At 46.8% G+C, this 27,156-nt stretch overlaps 1 protein-coding gene and 1 non-coding gene across 3 annotated transcripts; both read left to right on the top strand.

The window, feature by feature from the left end:
• Positions 1 to 432: 432 nt before the first annotated feature.
• Positions 433 to 22,102, top strand: LOC138805058 (Y-box-binding protein 3-like). Of its 2 annotated transcripts, XM_069989608.1 has the most exons (10): positions 433 to 938; positions 4,916 to 4,979; positions 5,866 to 5,899; positions 7,870 to 7,959; positions 10,298 to 10,420; positions 13,921 to 14,127; positions 18,375 to 18,472; positions 20,517 to 20,688; positions 21,204 to 21,302; positions 21,547 to 22,102. In XM_069989608.1, exons 1-9 carry the CDS (start codon positions 716 to 718, stop codon positions 21,267 to 21,269), a joined length of 1,077 nt encoding a protein of 358 aa, XP_069845709.1. In that variant the 5' UTR covers positions 433 to 715; the 3' UTR covers positions 21,270 to 21,302; positions 21,547 to 22,102. The 2 variants fall into 2 exon arrangements, with proteins under 2 accessions (XP_069845709.1, XP_069845711.1); XM_069989610.1 differs by lacking the exon at positions 13,921 to 14,127 and having other exon boundaries at positions 434 to 938.
• LOC138805097 (small nucleolar RNA SNORA70) lies at positions 8,702 to 8,837 on the top strand. The gene has a single exon (XR_011365439.1). It is a non-coding gene; the product is annotated as a small nucleolar RNA SNORA70 (small nucleolar RNA).
• Positions 22,103 to 27,156: the final 5,054 nt, after the last annotated feature.

Raw genomic sequence — 27,156 nt, 5'->3', positions numbered from 1 at the left:
CGGGGCGCTGTTGCATGTGTGCCTCAGGTCGGTGTTCCCCGGCGGCGCGCAGGGCACTGAAGAGGTGGGCGCGGCAGAGCCTCGCACTCCGGGTCTGCTGTCGGCCCTGCACGAGAGTTAACTGAGGATCGGCGGGCGCGGCCTGGTGTTCTCCTAAGTCAGGTTCAGGGGTCACCGGGGCAGGCGGTTCTCCCGGGCCCCGCCCCCTGCGCCCTCCCCTCCCTCCCTCCCTCCCTCTCCCGCTCAGGTCTGGAGGCTGTGGCGCTCCGCAGGGCTCTGGCGCCTTTAAATGCACTGTGGATCCCGGGCGGGCTCTCCAGTCTCCGCCCTCCCCACCCCTCCCTCTTTTTCCCTCTCCTCTCCTCCCATCAGATCCCCTCCCCTCCCCTCTCCTCCCCTCCCCACCCGTCGCCGCCGGGAGGAGCTCGCGCGGGGCCATTTTTGGGCCCGGACACCCAGCGCCGAGCCGCAGCCAGCGCCGCCCGAGCTTGAGCCGCCCGCCCCGTGAGCGCGCCCGGCCGCCGGCCAGGCCGCGAGATCCCCCCCGGACCCCGAGCGCGCCCGGCCGCCGGCCAGGCCGCGAGATCCCCCCCGGCCCCCGAGCGCGCCCGGCCGCCGGCCAGGCCGCGAGATTTCCCGGCTCCCGAGCGCGCCCGGCGCCGCGCCGCCGCCAACCGCCGCCAACCGCCAGGGGAGCAGAGAGCGGAGCAGCGGCATGAGCGAGGCGGGCGAGGCCCCCGCCGCCGCGGCCACCGCCGCCGCCGGCCTCCCGCCGGGCCCGGCCCCCGCCGCCGCCCCGGACCCCGCGCCCAAGAGCCCGGCGGCCGGCGGCGCGGCCCCGGCCCTGGCGGCCGGGAACCCGGGCGGGGACGCGGCCCCCGCCGCCCCGGGCCCCGCGGGCCCCGCCGCTGGCGAAGACGCGGAGAAGAAAGTTCTCGGTGAGTGCGGGTGGCCGGGCGGGCGGGGCCGCCGACCCACGTGTGCGCTGCGCGGGAGCCGCGCCGGGATTGCGGGATCCCCGCCCGTCACCCAGGAAGCGAGGGTCCCCGCCCCTGTCACCCAGGAAGCGGGGTCCCCGCCCCTGTCACCTAGGAAGCGGGGGTCCCTGCCACCCAGGAAGCGGGGGTCCCCACCCCTGTCACCCAGGAAGCGGGGATCCCCACCCCTGTCACCCAGAAAGCGGGGTCCCATCCCTGTCACCCAGAAAGCGGGGTCCCCATCCCTGCCACCCAGGAAGCAGGGGGGACCTTTGTACGTCATCTAGAAAACGGTGGGGTCTCTGCCCCTTTCACGTAAAAAGTGGAGTTTCCCCTTCACCCAGAAAGCGGGGGTGGGGGCGGCGGGCGGGGCTGGGGCCTCGGCCCCGGGTTGGATCCGGTCGGGACCGGGGGTCAGGTCCCCCATGTCCACGCGTCCGGTCCGGCGTCCGCCCCGCGTCCCGGAGCCCGCTCCCCCACCCCGCCTCCCCGTGACAGGAAGGCCTGGGCTCCGGTCGACCCCCCCCCCCCCGGGCCGGCCGCGCCCCGTCCTCCCCGGGACCGTGGGCACGCACGGGTGGGGCTGCTGGGAAAACTTGTTGGGAAGTGGGGGTGACGTTTGTCCACACGGGCGCCTGGGGGCGGGACGGGAGCCGGGGAGATGTCAGTGTGGTCCAGGATGCCGGGTCCGGAGGGAGAGGAGGCCGGTCAGGGGTAGAGGGGAGGGGAGAGGAGGCCGGCCTGGGCAGAGGGGAGGGGAGAGGAGGCCGCCCAGGCAGGGTGGAGGGGAGAGGAGGCCGCCCAGGCAGGGTGGAGGGGAGAGGAGGCCGCCCAGGCAGGGTGGAGGGGAGAGGAGGCCGCCCAGGCAGGGTGGAGGGGAGAGGAGGCCGCCCAGGCAGGGTGGAGGGGAGAGGAGGCCGCCCAGGGAGGGTGGAGGGGAGAGGAGGCCGGCCTGGGCAGAGGGAAGGGGAGAGGAGGCCGGCCTGGGCAGAGGGAAGGGGAGAGGAGGCCGGCCTGGGCAGAGGGAAGGGGAGAGGAGGCCGCCCAGGCAGGGTGGAGGGGAGAGGAGGCCGCCCAGGCAGGGTGGAGGGGAGAGGAGGCCGCCCAGGCAGGATGGAGGGGAGAGGAAGGGTGGCGGGGAGAGGAAGAGCGGAAGGGTGGCTGGGCAGGGTGGAGGGGAGGCGGGCGTGAGCATGCGCAGCTCCCCGGGTCTTGGACCAGAACAGGAAAGCGCGCGGGAACACGTGAGAACGCACGGGAATGCGTGGGAACGCGCGCGAACACACAGGAACCCGGGGAGAAACACGTGAGAACACGCGCGAACGCGTGGGAGCCCGTGAGAATATACAAGAACACGTGGGAACATGCGAGAACACATGGGAACGTGTGAGACTAGATGGGAACACATGAGAACATGCGAGAGCACACGGGAACGCGCGCGAGAAGCGTGGGTCTGAATCCCCAGGCCGCCGGCCCGGGCCCGCAGGGCTGCGTCCTGGTCCCGGTCCCAGTTCACATCCTGGTCCTCGTCCGGTTCGGAGCTCTGCAGCACCAGCCTCGCCCCAGCCTCCCGGGCGGCTCAACCCCGGGATGCCGCCAGTGGTCCAGCACCCACCTGGTGCTTCTTGGCCGCATCGAGCAGTGCTAAGACGCCTTGGGCGCCGCTTTGCTTTGTCCTGGATGGAACGCTGCTGCTGCTGCTGCTGCTCCCGCCGGTGTCACCGGTGTCACCGCCCGTGCGAGGCCCAGCAGTCCCACGCACGCCCCGAGTCTGCTAGACTTAGTGCTGACCGGAATGGAAGTTGATGTCGCTTCTTTGATCCCGTGTTGTAGATCCGCAAGCTGGCACCTCAGCCAGGGAGAGCAGTGTTCATGAAGACGCAGAAAGTTGCCTTTTCTTTCTTTCCTGTACTGGGCCTTGACCTCAGGGCCTCATGCTCTCAGTTGGTTTTTTTGCTCGACTGGCGCTCTACCACTTGAGCCACACCTCTGTCTGGCTTTCTTTGTTTCTGGCCTTTTTTCCCCCCCCTGACTGGAGATGTCTCCAGGACTTTGCTGCCCCTGCTGAGTAGCTAGGATTACTGGGCTGAGCCTCCACAGCCAAATAGCTTTCTTTTAAATGAATTAATTGTGGTCTTCATGTATTGCTCGTGTGTATTTGAGGTGGACTTGAATGGCTTTAAAAGAAAATATGAATTTATTTGGCTTTATGAAATCCTTGGACATATTTCTAGAATTCACTTTTTTTCTCACGTACATTGTGAAGGCAGTAACATTCAACCTGGATGGTGGTTGGGTTTTTAAATCATTTCCCACCCCCCCTTTTCCCCCAACCCCCCATCATTAGTAATACCTTTCTAATCAGTGTACTTTCATGGTGGCAAACATCGAAAACAGTCCCATGCTTCTATCTTGCAAGGTCATTAACTTTTAGGCAAATGAGAGGTGCATAATAAATGTATAATTTGAAATCATCTATAACCTAGATGTATATAATTTCTAAAAAAATCTAGCTTCTGTACACTTGCATCTGAAACATCAAATGTTTCTTCTTCCCTTGAGCTGGTGGTTCTGGATTATACACTAAATACTCATGGCTTTATGTTCACTGGAGAGGCATTACTTGGAACTAGAGCTGGAGAATGCTTAGTCGATGCAGGCTGAATGGAGTATCTTCTTTCTCAAAGATTGTTTCCCCAAGCTTATTATTCTAGTAAAAGTGAAAAATCACCATGCCAACAGCAGAGCAAGTCCCAAGGACAAGTTTGTTTTTTTTTTCTCTATGTATTATGTTTTTTTTTTTTTATTGTGAAAATACTGTACAGAGGGGTTACAATTACATGCGCAAGATAATGAGTACATTTCTTATCAAGCATTGTAGCCTCCTCCTTTGTTTCCCCTGCCCATCCTCCCCTCCCCAACCAAAGTTGTAAAGTTCATTTTCGACAGAATGCCTTGAACATCTCATTGTTGCAATGGCTTTGAAGAGGCGAAAGGAAACCTTAGCTGAATGCCTGTAGGGAGGCTGAGATTGACAGCCTGTGAGATGCTTATCTCCAATTAAGGACCAAGAAGCTAGAAGTTGAGCTGTGGCTTAAGTGGTAGATCTCCAGGCCATGAGTTCAAACCCCAGTACTAAGACCTATTTAAAAAAAAATAGTAGTCTTATTATTGTCTGTGCTGCCAACATTTCTGTTTCTTATAGGCGGCTTACTTACTTTCTGGATGTGTACATAGACATTTCCTAAAGGTTCTAAAGTTGATATTCACAATTGCTTCCAAGAATCATATTTGAAACAGTTAAGAGAAACATGTATTTACAAAATACAGATTGTGTGAAGCTAGAATTTGTTGATTTTTTTTTCCCCCTAAAGATTGTGGCATTGTGGAACAGTAGTACTTTGCTCATGAAGAAGGCAGAGAAACAATCTTATAGCAAATACCCAGTTTGATTCCCTTCAACAACAGACTGTAGGGCAAACAAACAGAGGCCAAAATTCATCATTGTTATTTGAATAAGGCCTGTCAGGTCATGTCTCAGGTTGGGGAGTGCAGACATGGGAGGGCTGTGTCTTTGTGCACTGGCCATGGACAAGGGGCTATCTGTGGCTGACTAAAGTATGCCTGATGTTTTACAATGTGGAAGTGATATGCTAGGATTGTTACTCTAAATTCTTCCACTGTGACTCCCCTTTTGCACTTGGAGTTTTTGTTGGTTAGTAAAATATTTCCTTACATTTTGACTTGCTCTGTTTTCTTTTCCTAATTTCTGCTGGAATCAAGCTATTAAGGGTTTACTCAAACATGCTTTCATATATATATATACACACACACACACACACACACACACATATATATAATATTATCCAAATCTTAGTAATACGAGCATTATCTCTTTTTAGGTCAGTTGCTAAATTATCTGCTTAATCTTATTTTAGCCACCAAAGTCCTTGGAACTGTGAAGTGGTTCAATGTCAGAAATGGATATGGATTTATAAATCGGTATGTATAGCTACATGTTTTAAGTTTATACCTATGTTTTGCCATACTTTATTAGTGGGTTGTATAAATTGGAAGGTAATCGATGAAATGTCATTTGTAAATTACTAGTCATTAAAACACATTTCTAGAATAATAATTGATAACTTCATACAATATTAATCATTAAAAGAAAAAAAAAGGATAGGAAATAAAATCAGAAATGGGAAGAGCTTCATATCCATAATGTTACTGATGGCAAAATAGACTCCGGACATGTTTGAACAGTTTCTCTAAGGCCACACACTAGTGAGTCTCTGAGCTGGACCTGGAACCTAGGTCTGATCCAGTTCCTGTGGGGAACTGTGTTTTCTAAAAATGATGATAACTTTAGAGCGTGTAGGACCTGGGGTGACTGCACGCTGTTTGGACATGAGCTGTTTTTATAGGATGTGTCCTTTGCTCCGCTTTGCTGCTCTTCCTTTTTTTTCTTGTTGGTTTCAGTTGTTGGGGGGTGGGGGTTAAGGGTGGTAGCAGATCTGTTTTAAATTTCAGTGTAAGGAGAGCCTAGTTCACAGCTGTGCCCTGTCCTTATAACTGTCTCGCTTTGCTTTTGGAGGGAGGAAAATCTAAGGCTCTGGTTACATACCGCGTGATTTAGGAAGAGGTGAGAGGAAAGGAATGTTTCTGAATGTTGAAAACTGCTTGGATGTCAGCTCTGGTAATGTGGAGGAAAGCTGGTATCTTGTCGAGTTGAAAATGTTTTAATGAGACTCTATCCCAGCTAGCTGTCTTGAGTTTAGAGGAAACAAAAAATTGTGGTTTTGATCTAATCATTTTTTAAAAAGTTTCTGCACATCCTCACTAGAAAAGTACTGAATTATGAGACTTTTTTTTTTTAAATTCACAGGAATGACACCAAAGAAGATGTATTTGTACATCAGGTAAGAAGGATTATAAATGTTAAGTTTTCCATATGGGTCTGGTCATGGGGCCTGAACTCTGGGCCTGGGCGCTATCCCTCAGCTCTTCAGCTCAAGGCTAGCGCTCTACCACTTGAGCCACAGCGCCACTTCCGGCTTTCTTTTTGCTTATGTGGTGCTGAGGAATCGAACCCAGGGCCTCATGCATGCAAGGCAAGTGTTCTACCACTGAGCCACCTTCCCAGCCCCAAGGAGGGAAATCTTAAATACATGTTTGTTCCTTTTCCAAAAGTGAGTTCTAAAAATCATACATAAACACTTCTGTGGTCCATTTCGGGATAAGAGCTCAGTTTCACATTTTTTAAGATTGGCAGATGCTTATACCATTGTATTAACTATTTTCAGCTTCATGTTTGCAGTTGAATGAAATAATGATCATTTAAACTAACAGTTTAAAGTTAAAAGACTGTCCTTGGTAAAACTTTCCTGTTCCCTGTCTTGGTGTGCATGTGACTCTGAGCTTCCTTCAGTGCTTGGTGAGCTGTAGAGGCCGGCAGCCCCTTTTGTTGGAATGTTTCCCCACAGGGAAGGGAAGGGTCAGAGTTTGTACATTTTGAACTACATTTATTTTTTGATGAGTTGTGTGGAATGAGTGTTTCTATTAGCACTGTTATGCTAGTGTATTCGTTCTGGAACTTTGTCTCAACGGTGTTTTTTTTTTTCTCCTGATTTTTATTTCCTCTGTTTTAGGTCTGTAAAGGTATTGGGATAGAATTTGACAGTTGGAGGGCTGGGAAGGTGGCTCAGTGGTAGAGCACTTGCCTTGCATGCATGAGGCCCTGGGTTCGATTCTTCAGCACCACATAAGCAAAAAGAAAAAAGCTGGAAGTGGTGCTGTGGCTCAAGTGGTAGAGCGCTAGCCTTGAGCTGAGGGACAGCACCCAGGCCCAGAGTTCAGGCCCCACGACCAGACCCCCCCCCCCAAAAAAAAAAGAATTTGACAGTTGGAGATAGTGGTGTCTAAAAAGCCCTCTGATTTCTATATTTATTCTTGAGCAGATGCATTGATACTGTACCTTGATGATTGTAGTTGATTTCTTTTTCATAAGATCAGATACTTTTAAAGTCATGACAGACTGAAAAGTGTTGTATGCTGTAGCTGCAGACTGGTAGGTGTTAGGGAGCTTCTCTGCTGTGGCCAGCATTGGCATCACAGCTTGCTGGAGCCTGTGACCTGGTTCTGGCCCCCTGAGGAGGTGTGGTGAGTCACCTCAGTGTGTTGAAGTCAGCCCAGTTTAACAGGAAAAGGGACTCAGCCTGCAGGGTGGGGCTGGCTTTGGAATGGCGGCAAGGGCTGTGCCTGCGCATGTATCCTGTCCTAAGCTGCCTTTTTCCTCTGTGGTGTGGGTGAGGTCTCTGCCCTATTGACTCACTGTGTTTTTTTCCCTTACCCCTCCTACTCAGAGAAGGGGAAGGGCTGGATTACACACACCTAATCCCTCTCTAAAAGTGAGGTTGACCTAATTTCATGGGAGCTCAGCCCCTTTAACTGTTTAGGGCATCAGCCAAAGATACAGAAGTTTGTTGCAACAATGATTTGCCCTTTTCTTTTGATTGAAAACTGTGAAAGTATGCCTGGTCCTGTCTATTCAGGAGGCTGAGATGTGAAGCCTGAGGTTGAAAGCCAGTCTGGGCAGAGAGCCTGTGAGACTCTTCAGTTAACCACCAAAAAAGACACAAGTAGCACTGTGCCTCCTCAGCAAGGCTGAAAAATAACTTCACATCTTACACAGAAACACAAGCATACATTTTAGGTGAAGATGTTTTGTAGACAAGAAAAACTGATGACTTCCAAAGAATTTATAAAATAAATGGTTTTATAGTTTATTTGGAGATCAAGTAAACTTGAAAGTGATAAAATTGTTTTGATAGTGTTGTGCAGTGTCATTGCAATATGCTGAAATAGAACCTTCTGTTTTCTTTCTTAACAGACAGCCATCAAGAAGAATAATCCACGGAAATACCTGCGCAGTGTAGGGGATGGAGAGACAGTTGAGTTTGATGTGGTTGAAGGAGAAAAGGTGAGCAGTAACCACGATGTAACAGTTTTTTGCATAGTCAAAGATTTTTCGCTCCTTTGAATTACCTGTATTTTAGGATTTTTTTTTTTTTAGGAAAGGAGAAAGTGATTTTGTATTTATCATTGTTTTGGTGAGGTGGTTGGAGCTTGAACTCGGGGCCTATTGCTCTTGCTCAGCAGAAATAGTTTTGATTATTGAATGCTATACTAAACATCTTCAGTATATGAAAACCTTTTTGATGGAACTGGGATTTTCACTCAAGGCCTCATAATGGTGTCCTATCATTTTGAGGCACACCCCAGCCCAAAATGCTTTTAACTTCTCATTTCATAAAATAACTTCATTACTGAAGAAAAATGCTAGTGTTTTCTGGCATTAAAAATGCATTAAAGCTATTTTGGGACAAAATATATTTTTTTATTTCTTCCTCTTTCCTTTCCTTTTTCATTTCCCCATCCCCTTTTTCCCTTTCCCTCTCTTCTTGGTTTTTTTAAGGCTCCTCCTGCTTGAGCCTTCCTAGTACCTGAGATGGAGGGCTGTACCACCATGCCAGGTGTCAACAGATTTCTTTTCATAAGAACGCTTCCTGCTGGGCATTGTGGTTCATGTTCTCCCAGCATTTGGGAGGCTGAAACAGGATTTGGAGTGCAAGGCTGTCCTGGGCTACACAGCAAGACTGACTCAAAAACAAACAAACAAACAAAACACAAACCCAAGAACAATAAAGCACAAGATTTTCTGTTTGTGGCCACTTAAGCTAACTGAGTTCCTGTGCTCATGGGGGTATGGTTTGTAGTGGCTATAAGCAACAGCTTTCCTGGGCAATGCATAGATCCTGTTACTTATGTAGCTTGTCCTAAGGGACCTTGGAGACTGGACACAAGGTGCCTCTGAACTGAACTCATGTGTTACATTCTAGACTCCAGGGTGCCTTTGGGAAGCCCCAGGGCTCTGTGGCCAGGGTTCACCTTGGCCAGGTCCTCTTGAGCCTCTGTATCAAGCTGCAGAACCAGACATATGTGACTGGAGCCAAGTTCAGCCCCTCCGGCCACCTCAAGTGCATATCTCAATGAGTAGAAAGGATACTCCCTGATCCCTGTGTGTTCACATGCCTCCCCGGTTATGTTCCCCTAGACATGCATCGGCCCTGTGCCCTGTAATATGGCCACTGTGCTGTTTCCCCCTTAACTATATTCACTAATAAATGCTAGATCTTGGCCCGCTACCAACCATATATAAAGGTTGTAAGCATTTCTGCTTACAAATAATAAAGACAATTTCAGTAGAAGAGAATTCATATTTGACCATTGCTTTCTATCTTGGGCCTGTTTTTAGAAATGGAATGTATCTAAATAAACTTGCAACTTTGATTCAGCCCTTGCGACAAGTGCCATGGCAGGAGCTTAGATTCTAAACTAATTCGATGGAGTGACTTCACCCCCATCTTCTCTCCCTGGCCCTTCCTTCACACTGTCCTGATTCCTATGGTTCGCAAACTCTTGAAAGACAAAATTGCTTTATTTTTTTTTAATGTACTTTGAAATTTAAGTGGTTGCCTTACCAGTATGATTGACAGAGTATCTGTCAAATTCCTTGGAATTTCACATCACTTTCCAGCAACTTTGTGGTGCAGTAATCTGTGGTAACCCATCCAGCTCTTAAAATATTTTTTCCAGGTTGTTTTTACTTTTGCTTGTTTTCAGAATTCAAACTTTTACAAATTGATCCATATTCTTTATGAATTCCCTGTCACAGTTAATAATATCACTGCAACATTACTTATTTGTCCCTGTACAAGGGTTCCTAAGTATGTATCAATAATAATAGGAAGGTCTAAAGATGGATTGCAAAGTAGTCCTTGTGTTTTTAAATTAAGGACTCTTGGCTGCCACTGCCAAGGTGAGAGAGGTTTCCTCCTCTGACATGGGAGGGGAGGCTGCCCTCCCCCCTCTGACATAGAGCTGGGCACCATAGGGGCTCATGGGGGGTACCTAGATAGCACAGATGTCAGCATATTCTATGAAGACTGACGTTGCCCTTGGTTCTGTCCCATCAAGGAACATTCTCCTAGGTCTTACATTGCTTCTACTTACGCAGTTGTGTTTTCTTTACTACTTGCTGTTCTTGAACTAGGTCACCCATGCAAGCAGGCTTAATTTAGCCAGCTGCGTACCTGTAAGTCAGGACATCAAGCACCTTCAGCATGTAGGTAAAATTGAACCTATATTTGAGATGACAATAAGAAGGAGTCACATTGTAACTGACCAAGGCTCTTGTGGAGGGAAGTTAGTTTGATTTCTTTACAATGTGGAGGTTCTGTGTTTGTTTTCTTTCTCAGGGTGCTGAAGCAGCCAATGTGACTGGCCCAGATGGAGTTCCAGTGGAAGGGAGTCGCTACGCTGCTGATCGGCGCCGTTACAGACGTGGCTACTATGGCAGACGCCGTGGTCCTCCCCGTAATGTAGGTTGTCTTTGTGCCTGACCAGTTATTGAAAGTTTTCTCTTGGTTAATATTAAGTATTAAGTATTAAATATTAAGTATTAATATTAAATATTAAGTATTAATAGGATCAGAGACATAAGCATACCTAGAGATACCCAATCTGACGACAGGATAAGAGATTTTTCTTTTTTTGTGGGGTGTGGGTCAGGCAACATTTAGTGCCAGAATTTATCCATAGCTATCAGTCTCATTGGAAACTTGCCAGTCAAGTTGTATCCATTGAATGCCCTTTCTGCAAGTCACAGAAGTGTAGTTATCTTGTAATGAGGAGATTACAGGTAGGCAGTGCCAAGATTTTCCAAAGCTTTTCCTTTTCTTGGTACTTTTGTTTGGCCAGAATGTGGCCCTGTGGCACTCACTGGCAGAGGGGATTCGGGTTCTCACTGTTAGGTTAAGTCAGGTTTTTGGTTTTTTTGTTGTTACTGACACAGCTGACCTAAGAAAATCATTCTTTGGTGACAAAAAAAATAAGGATAAAGCTTGAGAATAGGTAGTACAGCTACCAGTCATAAAAGTAGTAAATAGCTGTGCGCCGGTGGCTCACGCCTGTAATCCTAGCTACTCAGGAGGCTGAGATCTGAGGATCGCGGTTCAAAGCCAGCCCGGGCAGGAAAAGTCCGTGAGACTCTTATCTCCAATAAACCACTAGAAAATTGGAAGTGGCGCCATGGCTTAAGCTGTAGAGCGCCCTCCTTGAGCTGAAGAGCTGAGGGACAGTGCCCAGGCCCAGAGTTCAAGCCCCACGACCAACAACAACAACAACAAAAAGTAAATAATGTAGCTGTTTTATGTAGCATAACATTTTGCTGTTATTTCTAAATAAAAAAGCAGCAAATAAGTTAGAGATCTTTTGTTCTTTAGTTTGGTCACAGATCAAAGAAAGAGAATTGTAGAAACCCATCTAGTTAGAACTTAGGAGACTCAGTTTAAAGAAATCTAAAGGCTTTTGCAAATAGAAGTAGGGACCAATGCCATAGAATATGACACCATAGAGTTTTGAGAGCACAGATAACTGACATGCAAAGAAAAACTTGAGACTCGACATCTTAGTGGAATGAAATACCTGCAGTCATTCCTTCCAGTGGTCTCTGTTTTGGTAACATATCTCTCTCTCCTTACTAAGGTGTTTTCCTCTTTATTCTCTCATCTTTACATCCTGTCCAGAGTGACTTTATCATATTTCTTAGTGCATCTCATCTGCTTCTGTATTTTTCTCACTCTTGTTTTAATTGCCATATTTGTTTTTTTAATTAATAAGCCATGAGGGGTAGAGATTAGGAATGAGCTACTATAGCAATTTACTACATTATCTTATTTAATAAATTTCATTGTCATTTCATTAACTTTTAGGTTCATACTCATTCTCAGAGATCTAGCTGTGATCACTTTGAATTCTTGGCCAATTCAGAAGTAAAAGTGATAGAAAAATCTTTGAATTTTTCTAGGAGATGTTTTCCTCCAGAAACGGAAACAGGACGTAAGGAAAAAATGGCACAAGTCTGGAAGTGTACATAAGTGGATGTCTTCTACTGTTTCCAGTAAGCACCACCGGTGCTGCCATTATAATTGTCTTACAGAGTTTTTCATGAAGGATTTGGCTGTATAAAACTGATAGAGGCATTCCTTCAAAATGCTTATTCTTAAGAGTTAATATTGTGATGAATATTTCCTGTAGAAATATATTTTTTGTAATTATGAATTGTTTCTTGATCCTTATTTTACATAGAGTAGAATGGCTTGATATTTCTGAAATTTGAATAGTTGAGCCTATAGGTGAGTCTGTTTCTACTGGGGAATGTAGTTTTTTTGTTTGTTTTTTTGTCGGTAGTAGGACTTGAACTCTGTGCCTAGGCACTGTCCCTGAGCTCAAGGCGAGTGCTCTACCATTTGAGTCACAGCGCCACTTCTGGTTTTCTAATGGTCCATTGGAGATAAGAATCTCACAGATTTTCCTGCCCCGGCTGGCTTTGAACTGTGATCCTCAGATCTCAGCCTCCTGAGTAGCTAGGATGACAGGTGTGAGCCACCAGCACCTGGTGGGAATATAGTTTTGCATGTGGGTTTTTATTCCCCATAAGAAATGAGTCCACAGGGGCTTTTGGTAGTTCCTAATGTATTCCTTGAAAACTTAACTTTTCATAAATAATAGTACTGTTTACTTATCCCTCTATGAAGTGGGTTTTCAAATCACAAAGCCCTTGAGTGGTTGTTGGTGGCCACATTTGTTAAAATATAAAATGATAGTATGTGAAGTAGTAGGAAATTATAGAAAATGTGCCATTAATTTTCGTTGTTAGTATGGTCTCTTTTTAGAAATGGTTAACATTAGGACATATTACTGCTAAAGCCCAATCAAAATTTTATTAAGTTAGTGGTTCTCTTAAGTTTTTGGTTTTGACCTCATTTATCTGTGTAGATGCTAGTGTGGATCTAGAATTTTTATTTATGTATGTTAATACTTACTATTGTATGAGAAATTAGCTCATTATTTGTTTATTTAAACAACATCAAGATTTTTACCTTGAGTGAGAAGAGTGGCATTGCATTATACTTTCATAGATTTCTCTGGTGTGTGGTGTCATGGACAATGCAGAATTCTCTGATTCATGGTTTCATAGATGATGGCTGGATTCTCTGAAGTGTGGTAGCACAGGCGATGGTTTGGATCTCCTCTGGTTCTGGTGCGTGGTTTCACAGGCGATGGCTGGATTCTCCGATGTGTAGTTTCATAGATGATGGCTGGATCTCCTCTGGTTCTGGTACATGGTTTCACAGGCGATGACTGGATTCTCTGGTGCATGGTTTTCATCGGCGATGGCTGGATTCTTCTTTGGTTCTGGTGTGTGGTTTCATTGACAGTGCTGGATTGTATTACAGTTTTGCGTGTAGACCGTGTGTCATTGTCCCCAGACCTCACGCTCACCAGGGATGATGAGGAAGAAGGCCAACACCACTCAGTAGCATCCTGAGACAACTGACTTTGTGGTGGCCCTGGAGACTCAGTGCTACAGGCAGAAACCATTTAGGCTCCCTTATGCTCATAATGTCATGAAGTACATCCTTTTCTTGGTAGTGTCCTGGCTTTGTCCCAATGGGCAAAGGCTGGGAGACACATTGGAGGAAAATATAAGTCGTGTAGTTAGTTCTCCTTTGGGTTAGTCAAGTCATATTACTAGTTCTAATTAGATGAGACTTAAATCTGTTAATAGGTAGATTGCGCTTGCTTTTCTGCTTCTTGATATTTTATCTGCATAGATCTAATTTAATCACAGTGTACTTTATCCCAGGTAATCTGGGGTAAATGCATTTTGTCTGTAAATAACTGATTGTTCTGGGAAGTTTTTTTTTTTTTTTTTTTTAATTTTGGTTTTCTTTTGGCGACTTTCCTCCTAAGTGGTTTTCTTTGGTTCTGTCCTTGCTGAAACTTTCTCTGAATCTCTGTTTGTTTGCTTCGCTAGTACGCTGGGGAGGAGGAGGAGGAAGGGAGCGGCAGCAGTGAAGGATTTGAGCCCCCAGCCACCGAAGGGCAGTTCCCAGGGGCGCGGAGTCAGCTGCGCCGCCCCCAGTACCGCCCCCAGTACCGGCAGCGGCGGTTCCCGCCATACCACGTGGGACAGGCCTTTGACCGGCGCTCGCGGGTCTTTCCCCATCCCAACAGAATGCAGGTAATGCAGAATGCACCAGGACTTCCATCCTTCTCTGCCTCCTCCTCCTCCATCTCCTCTTCCTTCTCTTCCTCCTCTTCCTCCTCCTCCAACTCCAGCTGCTGGAAATAACACCTGGCTTGCGGCTTGTCCATGCTGCAGAAGCGGATGCAAGGCCTTCAGTCGGTCTTTCCAGAGAAATCATTCTAGAAACGTTTGTAGAAGCACCAGCACATGGTCATACCCATGATAGGAGGGGACCCAATTTTATAGAACAGTAAGAAAAATGGAGGCAGGTGGTATGTGTAAAAGTGTGGATAAGATCTGGACTTAAATCTCATCTCTGAGAGTTATCTATGAAGTTTTGTGAGATGAATATAGGTATTTAATACCTATACCAAAGGGTGAGGACTTTCAAGTTAAATAAAAAGAGTATAACAACAAAATGCCTGCAACATAGAAAACACGTTTAAAGTACCAAATTAGATGAGGGTGCTGACTTTTCAGGAAAACTACAGAGAATGTAGATGGTTGTTGAGCCTCATGCATGGGAAAATATTACTAGTAGAGCTTTTGTGAATTTATTCTGTTATTAATGAGCCTTGTACCAACTTTTTAGTTTGCAGTTAACTTGGAAAGTGAGGAAGGCGTCCACTATCTGCAGTAGCCAAAGGTTTTATCCTCCTCTGTGTCCCTTCTACCACCTGCCCCACCCCATGTAATGTGGCAACTGAGCATTATGTCCAGCCTGTTGTTTGTGACACTTCTGTCCCATCATGCATGGCTGTGTTCTTTCGGCATTGCTTCTTGTTTTCTCCTTGGACACAACAGCTGCCCCTGACAAATGTACTAAGAATAGCAAGTTGAGTTCACATGTATGGAGCCATTGGGTATGGAACACTTGGAAGGAAGTCTGGACGTGAAAAAGTCGTGGGATTGTAATGCATATTTATGTTTAATGCCTTTCTTTGATAACCACTCTCAGGATTTAATTTTTTATATGTTCTATTTTCTGAGAAGAGTGTATTTCACCTTCGGAGTTTCAGGTCATGGTGCTGTGTGGTGTATCGTGCAGAAACTAAAACTAAAAATAATTTTGAACATGTGTGTTCTATTCACATAACTGCATGTGCTATTGTTTTTTTTAAAAATTCAGGCTGACCTTTGCCCTATTCAGTGTTAGAAATTAAAAAACTGATTGCAGATTGCTTCAACTTTCCCTTAGAATTTTCTAAAACACACTGTCATATTTTTATGTATCTACTGATTTAAAATCTCCTTTAAAGCAAATGTTAAAATTTCTTAAAAGTGTCTTCCTTATAATAAGGTAGCTTGAAGGTCCAGTGTGTTGTCTTTGGAAAGTATATGTAGACTCTATGAAGGGTAAAAGCTATTAAGGTAAAGTAGGAAAGTTATATTTTCTTCTGTGTGTATTGTTCTTTAAGACAAAGTAGCAAGATATGTCCAGGACAGAATGATTTTCATTGTTAAATGTGTGTGTGTAGCTACTACTGAGCTGCTAGCAATCATTTATAATCTTTGAGAAGAGAATTATTTAATAGAGCAACAATGTTTAACACCAAGTGGCAGATGTCTGAAATTAATGTTACTCCATTCTTTCTACAGCCTTTGAAATGAGCAGTGATTTCCATATTTTTTTAAAGTAACTTTTACCTACATGAAAATGGACAAAAAGTGGCAGAATGTGATTTACATTGTTTATCCTTTTTCTCTCCGAGTAGCAGAGGTTGGAAGGGTCTGAAGGTGTACCTGGGCGGGGGTTGGGGTGGGCTGGAGGGGTCATGAATGCTTGTGAAAGTAGGGAAGACCTTAGTTTTGCTCTAGGTGTGATTGGAGGGAACACGTTTAGAAGGTCACTGTCTCAGGGACAACAGTAGGGTGGGGAGAGGTGCCTCAGGCTGCTTCCAGTGGGCAGATGATCGTCCCTGGCTTGTGCTAGCAGCGGGAGGTGAGAGCCAGCAGTCAGGACAGGAAGAGATTTTAAACACAGAAGTAACAGCTCTGAATATGTGGTGTATGGAGTAAGCAACACATTTGTGGTTGCTGACTTAAAAAACTATGAGCACAACAATGAAAGATTGGGTTTGGGAAACAATTTTTTGAGTTGTGTGTATTTTCCTGTATTAAACAGTAGCCAAAACAAACAAAGCAGAGGTAAAAAGTTGCAAGATGAAGTAGCAAGATATGGTTCATTTAAGTGAAACTGAGAAGAGACCGAAAGGTGCAGAGGTGCAGGTTTTTTAAGTACCATCTTGCAGGAAGGTTGAAGACGAGACTTGGAGCTGCAGTACAACCTTGCATTTATAAGACACCCTCCTGAAAGCCATAGGGTGGGGTGAGATAAACTGTCAGTTGAGTGAGTGTAAGTAATAAAATTATAGAACTCACTTCTGGGACATAAACGTTTTAAAGACCGAGAAGACAGGTGCCAGCAGGAGACTGTGAAACAGGACAGGCTGGGAGGGTGTATTTCAGGAAGGAGTTCTGTCCAGTGCTGCCAGTCGCTAGAGGAAATGAAGCTGAGGAGTGGTTATTAGGTTTGATCTAGGAGGTTAGTGATGTGGTGAGGACAAAAGTGGGAGGGATTGCATAGACAAAGATTGAGAGGGTTTCTTTGTGATGTGATGAAAATGGCTTTCTTTGGCTTTCTCTGTTGAAGATGAATGAACCAAATGGACTCACTAGAAATCCACCAAATGACCCAAATTGTGGAACACTGTATAGGCAGTGAAACCCCAGTGTAGTCTGAGGGTTGGACTCTGAATCTACAACTTTTCTGTAAGTTTTTCTAAGTAGAGAAAACTGTGGATGCTCTCTGGTCGTGTTTACAGGTCTTGATAGAGATTTGGAATAAACAAGTTAAGATGTATAGTGAAAGAGAGAAGGAGGGGACAAATTGGGTTAGAATGGGGAGTAGGTAGCAAGAAAGAATAGAAACATTTTTGGTTATGAGCATGAGCTGAGAAGAGATTAGAAAGTAAATAGACAATCAGGTAGGTTGATAAGCTTGATGGATTGTCTTCATGACTCTTTTGATTGTCTTCATGACTCTCTCTTCTGATTGTCTTCTGACTCTTTTCTTACTGAAATACAAAATTGTAATGAAATCCTTCATTGGGAAGAATTTAATGATTTATTTTCAAGAAAGAGGTTGGGATATATTTATACCGTGATGTCTCTCAGGTGTTAGTGGTGGGCTTATTTTTAGTTCTTTCTAGGGCCTGGTGTGCTGACATGCAGTCTGCCCCTGAGTTACATCACCAACCCATGGTTCAGATTTGAATAAGTGCTGGTGAGCACTTAGTGAGGTGGAGGTGGAGTCAGGTTGTAAAGTTGTTGTGTTGGAATGTGTTGAAAATGTCCCAGTGGTCACACGTACTGCATTCTTTTATATGAAATAGATTGTCTTCCAAGAGGAGAAAATGTTGGCTCTTAAAATGTTGTAACATGTTGTGCTCTGGGGAAAAGGTGAAAGACTGAATTCTCTTCTTCCCTTTCCTGTCATTTGTAAACATCTATCAACTCACTAGTTCACTGTTATAACTGAAAGAGTTCAACTTATAGTGGAGCACTATTTTACTTTGCAAAAAGGAGTTCTAAGGTGGTCTCTGGTGGCTCAAGCCTACTATAATTGTAGCTACTCAGGAGGCTGAGTTCTGAGGATCGGAGTTTGATGCTAGCCCAGATAGGAAAGTTTGTGAAACGTTTTTCCAAGTAAACAGGAACAGCCTGGAAATGGAAATGTGTGGTACAAGTGGTAGAGCACCAACCTCGAATGAAAAGCTAAGCAAGAGCACCGAGGCCTTGAGTGCAAGCCTCAGTACTGGCATCAAAAAAATTAAACAGAAAAAAGCAGTTCTAGAGGCCAGGCATGGTGCCTTGTATCTGTAATCTCAGATACTTGGGAGTCTGAGATCCAAAGTATTGTAATTAAAGGTCGGGTTAGGCAAAATAAAAACAAAAACCAAAACACATTTCAGTCAATAGCTGGGTCTAGTGGCATACATTTGTCAGGTAGGTAGGAACATTATTGTCCAGGCTAGCCTGTACGGAAACATGAAACCGTAGTGGTAGAACACTTGCCTAACAAGCTTGAGGTCTGAGTGTAAACCTCAGTACTGGTTTGTGTGTGTGTGTGTGTGTGTGTGTGTGTGTGTGTGTGGAAATCCACAGCTGTGTGTTCTCTGACCCTGTTACGTACCAGGCCATGACCCTCATTTTCCTTCTGCTCTCATTGCCCCATCTAGGCTGGTGAGATTGGAGAGATGAAGGATGGAGTCCCTGAGGGAGCTCAGCTCCCAGGACCAGTTCATCGAAATCCCACATACCGCCCAAGGTACCGTAGGTATGTAACTTTTCTACGTAGGTAATGACGAATGGAAGCCTTGAGCTATTGTAGAATGGATATGTGTCTGTTTTGTTGATCTATATATGTAATTGGAAGATGTGCCTGCTCTGACCATGCCTTCAATATTTGCCTATTCTGTATTGTCAGATATTGTTGTAACAGTTTCTTGTTTTTGACAACTGGACTATTGCATTATACCTGTATCAAACCATTATTTATATTCTGCAGCTTGTGTGTGATGTTAATTAATACGTAACTCTTTTACCTTTTTTTTTTGGTTGGTCGTGGAGCTTGAACTCTGAGCCTGGGTGCTGTCCCTTAGGTCTTCAGCTCAAGGCTAGCCCTCTACCACTTGAGCCACAGTGCCACTTCCTTTTTTTTTTTTTTCTTTTTTGAAGACAAGGCCTTGCTATGCTGCCCATACTGACTTCAGACTTGAGATGCTGCTTCAGCCTACTAAGTGCAAGGGTTATAATCATGCTTTATTTTTATTAAAGAGACAAACTGATGTTAATTGGTGGGCAGTTCAATGGTAGTGCTAGTAATGGAAGAAGAATTGCATGTCAGTATTTGGGATGCTAAATATTTTTAAACTGAAGTTTTCTAATGTATGGATTAAATGAGGCTCTTGATCACATTGTCTTCTTTAAGTTCTAGTCTGTAGTTTAATAACTATATGTTCTCATGCAAGTTTGTGGACTGAAGCTGCAGCCAACAGGTCCAGAAATTGGACATCAAGAAATCTACAATGGCAGGACTGAATGTGCTAATGCATCTAAGATCTTGACTTTAATGTTTGTAGTGATGTTAAACATCACGTGTTCCTCTTGCTGTTAAAATTACTATTGGCATCAGTGTCACAGCAGGTTATTTTCTTGTGTCTGATGTTTTGAAAAGACCCTTCTGACTTTTTTTTTTGGTCCATCGTGGGTCTTGAACTCAGGGCCTGGGTGTTGTCCCTCAGCCCTTCAGCTCAAGGCGAGCGTTCTACCACTTGACCCACAGCGCCACTTCCGGTTTTCTAGTGGTTTATTGGGGATAAGAGTTTCATGGACTTTCCTGCCCAGACTGGCTTTGAACTGAGATCCTCAGATCTTAGGCTCCTGAGTGGCTGGAATGACAGGTGTGAGCCACAAGTGCTGGCTCTCACTGTTTTTTTATACTGTAAGCTTTAGACCTTTCATCTAACCCTGAGGTGAGTAGAAGTAGAACTTCCTGAATGACGTTTCATTCTACCGGTCAGTAGCTTCCTAACTAAAATGCTGGGAACCAGAATCATAAAACATTCCATTGTTTTTTAGATTTTGGAATATTTACTGGTTCAACATAGTCATTGGATTTTTAGATGAGAGAAGATCAATCTAACCTGCACATTGAAATTTCCCTGTTTAGATGTATTGAAAGAATAAATATATGCGTGGAGAAGGATTGTAATTCTTCCTTAAAAGATTCAGTCTATTTGTAGACAATCACTCATGATGATAAGTCACTAGGTTTTAGCTCTCACTGCTTAACCATTTACCTTGGGAAGTCACCTCTGACCTTCTTGCACTGTGACAAGAGTAGCACTGTCCTGGTTATAGATTAGTGCAACCCCATGTTTGTCACCTCTACCTCTGATGTTTGTCACCTCTTTTCCTCTGAAGTTTGTCATCTCTACCCTTTTTTTCTGTCATCTATACTCCTGATGTTTGCCACCTAAAATAGGCTTTTGTTTTTCCCCATGTTTAGTCCTCTTAGTCTCCACTGGACTGCATGGGGACAGATCCGGGATAATACTGTGTTTCTTGTTTTCTTACTCTTCTGTCTCAAAGTTCCTGTCAGGGTCATAATATATGTTCAGTGTATACAAATATGTGTGCAAATAAAAAGAAAATGATGGTGAAATTAGGCTTTTGTTTTAGACAAAAAATTTTAATTTAAACAATTTTTTCCATTCCCAGTACTGCCCTGTACTTGACTCTCACTTGACTCTAACAACAAGCCTTGAGAACCCTGTCACTGTATTTGTATTTGTTCTTGTTCTATGTACATGCTGTAGGGGGCCTCCTCGCCCACGGCCTGCACCAGTTGTTGGAGAGGCTGAAGATAAAGAGAACCAACAAGCGGCCAGTGGTCCAAACCAGCCATCTGCTCGCCATGGATACCGGCGTCCCTACAACTATCGTCGTCGTCCTCGTCCTCCTAATGCTCCTTCACAGGATGGCAAAGAGGTAAAGCCATCTGGTCCAGGTGGGTGAGGTTGGGTCAGTCTCTACTAGGAAGGCAGTCGAATCAGAAGACTGAGGTTTGGTCAGTCTTTATTAGGGCACACTTTAGAGGTCTTATTATATGATAACCTGACACATAGGAAATATAGCACTTCTCTTTGTATCAAAATTTAGTGAATGGCTTGATTATAGCAAGCTAAAATGTTTAATTCCATTAATTGACATTCCCTGAAAAAATTACTCATGTTAATTGGGACTCAGAGCTAAACATTTGGGTGTCTCTTGGTGAGGATAATATTCCAGAGAGAGAGAGAGTTTCCTCCAAGCCTGAGTTGAAAGTAGTATACATTGGAGACTGTATGGTGGGTGGTGGTCTTTGGCAAGTCATTTGGAAGTTCTCTTCTGTGGCTTATACATGTAAAAAAAGTGAAAATGTTGCATGGCCATTTTCCTTCAGAGGTATGAAAATATACCTTTCAGTAAACTTCCCACAATCACTGTTTGGTTCTGTGTTTTAGACCAAGGCAGGTGAAGCACCAGCCGAGAACCCTGCTCTGGCCACCGAGCAGAGCGGTGCTGAGTGACCCCGCTCCCCAGGCCCCTCCACCACCCACAGGGTAAGAGCCCAAGTCTGCACTCGATGTGTTCAGTACTGCTGACCTGTCAACGGTAGCCCAGTTGCTGTTCTTGTGATGCATCCATGCACATGCAAATCCCTTGTATCCATTATGGTTCTGGGGGACATTTTTAGTGGTTAATTATCTGATGGAATTGCCTCGAGTCAATTTTGGGTTGTGAACTTGCGGAACATCATTGATGATGGCAGACTCTCTTAAAAAAGTTTGATTTAATTTTTCCCAGGTGACCTAAAGAATTAATGACCATTCAAAAATAAAGCACACCTACGACCTTACCAACACCAAAGAAACAGCTAAGCAATAAAGTCGACGACTAACCAAGATGTGGACATTAGAATGTTTGCTATTATTCTTTGTGAAACTAACAGCTACAAAATGAAAATGTCAGCAATTTTTCCTGCAATCTGCAGTCCAGGAAAACCCGCACAGAACGCAAGAGAGAACCCTCCCCAGTTTCAGCCACCACTAGGTTTCTAGTTTTTCCTGGTTTTTACTGTTTTGGTACTATGAATTGAAAGAAGAAATATTAATACCATATGGGAAGAACCCCTACCAAAGAAATCCGAAATATATAGTAAATGCTTTTTTTTTTTTCCTTTTTTGTTCATTTTGGATGCTGGTGCTAAACTTCCAAGTGTCATGATTTAAAAAGAAATTTTATGCCCTTATTTATTTCTAGAATGAGGGGAGGATCACAATTTTTGATTTCTTACATGACTCTCTTTTAAAATGTGCAGTAAGAAGTTCCTCAAAAATAAAATTGTTACCCTTCAAAGGAACAGGCGTCTCACTTGCGTATGTTTTCCCATGTTTGTGTGTTCCCCTCCCCCACTGTATTCTCTTGATTAGTCATATGGGTTCCAGATAACAGTAAGCGGGTTTTGTTTTGAAATGTGCAGTTGGGAATTAGCAGTTTGTCTGAGTTGAGTTGTTTGCTGTTTTGTGTCTGGTAATCTTCATTGAGGCTCGTTGAGGTCCTTTGAGTCATATCTATCCGACTCACCAGTAGTTTCCTCAGGCTGATGACGGAGTCAAGTAGTTGTCTTTAGGTACCCATGGGGGGCTGGGCTCCAGGACCTCCTGTGCCTCCACCCCAAACACCACAACCTGATGCTGCCCATCCTGTGTGTACCCTGGATGCTGCACTGCAGACTGGGCTCCCCGCCTCCCCCATTAGGGTTAGGCCGTCACACTGCTCACCCATGTCCAGCACACCCCGACAGTCCTTGGGAACCTGGGAGGCCGTCACACTGCTCTCCTGTGGTCAGCACACCCCGACAGTCCTCGGGAACCTGGGAGGTCATCACACTGCTCTCCTGTGGTCAGTGCACCCCGAGAGTCCTCAGGAACCTGGGAGGCCGTCACACTGCTCACCTGTGGCCAGCACACCCCAACAGTCCTCAGGAACCTGGGAGGCCGTCACACTGCTCACCTGTGGCCAGCACACCCCGAGAGTCCTCAGGAACCTGGGAGGCCGTCACACTGCTCACCTGTGTCCAGCGCACCCCGACAGTCCTCAGGAACCTGGGAGGCCGTCACACTGCTCTCCTGTGGTCAGCACACCCCGACAGTCCTCAGGAACCTGGGAGGCCGTCACACTGCTCACCTGTGGCCAGCACACCCCGAGAGTCCTCAGGAACCTGGGAGGCCGTCACACTGCTCACCTGTGGTCAGCGCACCCCGACAGTCCTCAGGAACCTGGGAAGCTGTCACACTGCTCACCTGTGGCCAGCGCACCCCGACAGTCCTGGGAAACCTGGGAGGTCGTCACACTGCTCACCTGTGGCCAGCACACCCCGAGAGTCCTCAGGAACCTGGGAGGCCGTCACACTGCTCACCTGTGGTCAGCGCACCCCGAGAGTCCTCAGGAACCTGGGAGGCCGTCACACTGCTCACCTGTGTCCAGCGCACCCTGGTGGTTTTTGGGCCTGGATGAGGAGGAGGAAGACACTGGGCCTGGTGCTAGGGCTCCTGAGCTCAGAGGATGTGTCAGGCGGCAGGGTGGACAGCTGTCTGTCTGCTTACCCCAGGTGGACTGGATCCCTTTCTCCCACCAGGCCAAGTCCTCCAGAGCCAGAGGGAGTCAGCGGTGACTGGTGCCTTAGGCTGCTGTAGTGCGTGCCATCCCTCTGTTCTCCAGAAACATGCAGAACCCCAGGCTCATTCCAGGAGTATGCCTAGCAGAGCCCAGACACCCTGCAAAGGGCTACTTGTGAGGAAGCTGGCCACAGTGAACCACTTGAGCACTCTCAGGGCATTTGGCTTTCTCCCATTCTGAGTAGGCAGCAGGCTGTCCTGAAAGTTCTAGAACTCTGATTTGGGCAGCTGCTTCATGTGCACATTGAGAGAAGTGGATGGGAGCCCCTGTTGCTGACTATTGTTGGGCCTGCGCCTCCCGAGAAAGGTCACTTCACAGTGTTCAGAGGCCCACATGTTGATGGAGCGGGAGGCCCCTCATCGGCCTTCAGGCCCGTGGGGAGGAGTCCCTTCCCTTAGCATCCTGACACCCAGCCTCTTTCTTCCCTTTCCCTCTTCTGGTTTTCCCAGGCCTCTCTGAGAAGAAGGGTGTGGATACACAGCCTGTTCCACCCTCCCCCCTTTAAAGGGCCAGCCTGGCCTCAGTGGACACAGGCAGGATGCCATGACCAGCTGGAAGAGCCTCTTCATGTACCTTCCTGAGTCACTTTCCCTACTGAGTTTACAAGGGACGTCTTGGGTGTTCCAAAGTACAGATGACCTAAGCGCTGGGATCCTGCTGATGCAGCATCAGCAGGGTAGAGGCTCACCAACTTCAGAAAGTTATACTTCTGTTTCTTGTTGTAATTTTCCCACTGGTCCCCAGGTTGAGAGCTGAGGCCAGGGATGCCAGACAGACTCAAGTGACCACCTGGCTGTAGCTATGGCCTGCGAAGGACCCTGCTTTCCATAACTTGTTGGGCGACCTTTGGGGGAGACACTGTGGAGAGTGTGTAGAAAGAGCAGCACATTTATGTTATTTCCCTAGGGTAGCTGACACGCCCTCAGGGGTGGAGTGAGTGTTGGTTCCCACCAGAGGGTGCTCTATGTGCATGCACCATCTTCCCCTCAGGACCTGGGGTGCAGTGAATGCTGATTCCCGCCAGAGGGTTGCTAGGTACGTGCATAGCATAGTCCAATCCTCAGCTCCCAGGGTGCAGTGAGCATTGATTCTCAGAAGAGGGCGCTCTGGGCATGCACACCATCTGCCTCTCCTCAGGTTTCATGGTGCAGTGAATACTGATTCCCACCAGAGGGCACTCTTATGTGCGTGTACCATCTTCCCCTCCTCAGGACTTGGGGTGCAGAGTGCTGCTTCCCACCAGAGGGCGCTCTAGGCTTGCACACCATCCACCTCGCCTCAGGTCCTAGGGTGCAGTGAGCGTTGATTCCCATCAGAGGGTGCTCTAGGTGTGCACACTGCCTCTCCTCAGGACCCAGGGTGCAGTGAGCACAGATTCCCACTAGAGGGCGCTCTAGACATGCCCACAGTCGTCATCCAAGGCGGTAGTGAGCACTGAATTTCACCTCTGGGCAGTCTAGGCATGCTCATAGGCCTCTTCTCCTCAGGTCCCAGGGTGCAGTGAGCACTGATTCCCACCAGAGGGCGCTCTAGGTGTGCCCACTGGCCTCAGGACCCATGGTGTAATGAGCACTGATTCCCACCACATGAACTCTAGATGTGTGCACCATCCTCCTCTGGACCCGGGATTCAGTTTGCCCTGATTCTCCTCAGGCATTGCTCAAGGCATGGGCTCTATCCTCCTCGGGACCTGGGGTACAGTGAGCACTGCTGGGGTGCAGTGAGTGCTGACTCCCACCCAGATGGTGCTCTAGGTGAGCACACCATCCTCCTCAGACTCAGGTGCACTGGACGCTGATTCCCACTAGAAGACATGGTAGGCACGTGTGCACTGTCCTCACCTCAGGACCTGTGGAATAGAAGACATGCGGAGACCATCGCATCCTGAAGCTGAGAAAGTGCACAGGTTAACTTGTTCTGCCTAACTCCATTCTTGGGAAATGATTATTAGAGTTGGAATTAGGGTTGCTTCAGATAAAGTGTAGCCGGGTGCCATGGCTCATGCCTGTAATCCTAGCTACTCAGGAGGCTGAGAGCTGAGAATCATGGTTCAAAGCCAGCCCAGGCAGGAAAGTCGCTGAGACCTTATCTCCAATAAATGACTCAGAAACCTGGAAGAGGCTTTTAGCTCAAGTGGTAGAGTGCTAGCCTTGAGCTGAAGAGCTGAGGGACAGCGCCCAGGCCCAGAGTTCAAGACCCACGACTGACAAAAAAATATATAAATAAATTGCGATTTGAGAGACAGTAAAATGTGTTCAAGATTATTAGAGTGAGGGTAGCAGAGAGGAAGGATAGGAGACTGGAAAATTAAGATGCCACAATCACAATATGTAGAGTTAATAGTTTAGCACACATTGGTGGTTACAAAACACAATTTGTGAGTCTGTTATGTGCTGTCCTGGATTGGGGGGGCCAGGGCAGGGTGTTTACCTGCATTCCCAACTCTGGGCACTAGGTGTCAGCAGTGCCTGCCCAGGAATGTCTTAACTAAATTGCCAGTATATCAACTGGAGAGCAAACCTCCCTGCTTGAAAACCATTCATGACTCTGATGGCTTTGTACAACTTGGACAAATCCTGCCAGGGGCTTCTGATTGTGTGCAGGCCCTCCATTGCCCTTCCTTAAGGAAGTCACTACCTGGCAGGACCCTATCCCGTTCTCATCAGGTAACAGGCCCTGTAAGAACCAAGCACCTTGGAGTCACATACAGCCAATCAGGTCCCCTGGCTGCCTACTGTCTGCCAGAGCTCAGAGGACTCATCCACAGGATGGTCAAGCTCTGGAGGACGGCTGCCTTTTGTGTGACCTTACAGTGTAGCTCATTGCTATCTGGTGTTTGGAGCTGAGGAGGGCCCTCCACATAGACTCCTCCCAGCCTGAAATGATAAACCAATCCAGGAACAGATTCCAGGGCTGCCTGTACCCAGGACTGCTGGGTAATATGGCTGTCTGAGTGTCAATAGCTCCTGAGGAAAGCAAGCAAGCACGACTCTAGATACCCGAGAGGCATCTCCAGGGAAGAAGAGAAAAGAGAGTGTGGACAGAGCAGAACATTTATGTGTTATTTCCCTAGTGTGGCTCTGACACACCACTGAAGACTGGCTGGTTTAGAGAGCTGTTTGCACAGCTCTGAAGTCCAGCGGCTTGGAAGCAGTGTCTTCTGGGCCACATTCCCACAGGAGGTACAAGGCACAGTGTGTTCTAGGTCTTTGCTTCTAAACCTGTGGGATCAGAGTGAAGTCTCTACAGAGTATCATCTCTGTGTGCATTTCTGTAACCCAATTTCCCCCTTTAACGGGCAAAATAATAGTGGGTTAGGGGTGATCCTCAACAACAGGGACTGAAATTGATCACCTGCCAAGAGCCCATTTCCATATAAGGTCACATTCATAGGTACCGGGTGATGAGAGCATTCATATATGAACTTTGGGAACACAACCCATTACAATGTTCCTGATCTGCCAGCAGCCTCGACTTCCCTATGGACCTCACGGCTCCTCTGGGGCTCCAGCTCCTTCCTGGGCACCCAGCAGATCACTGTTGGCCCGGCCTGCTGGGCCTGAACAGACGCTGTGGTAATTCAGTGAGAGCTGGGACAAGACTGCTCTGGGATTCCAGGCAGTCAAGTTTGGAGCAGGACACTATTCTATCTCAGGGCACTGAGGCATTGGGACACTTCCTCAGGGCTTCAAGTTTTCCTGTGTCCTGGGAAGAAGAGCTTGTGGAAAAGCAGAG

Source organism: Dipodomys merriami, unplaced genomic scaffold (genome assembly GCF_024711535.1).
Source record: "Dipodomys merriami isolate MVZ:Mamm:240054 unplaced genomic scaffold, mDipMer1.0.p SCAF_384, whole genome shotgun sequence".
NCBI classification, from domain to species: domain Eukaryota; kingdom Metazoa; phylum Chordata; class Mammalia; order Rodentia; family Heteromyidae; genus Dipodomys; species Dipodomys merriami.
Note: the sequence above shows the minus strand (reverse complement) of the source record. Positions and strands in the feature narration are given on the sequence as shown.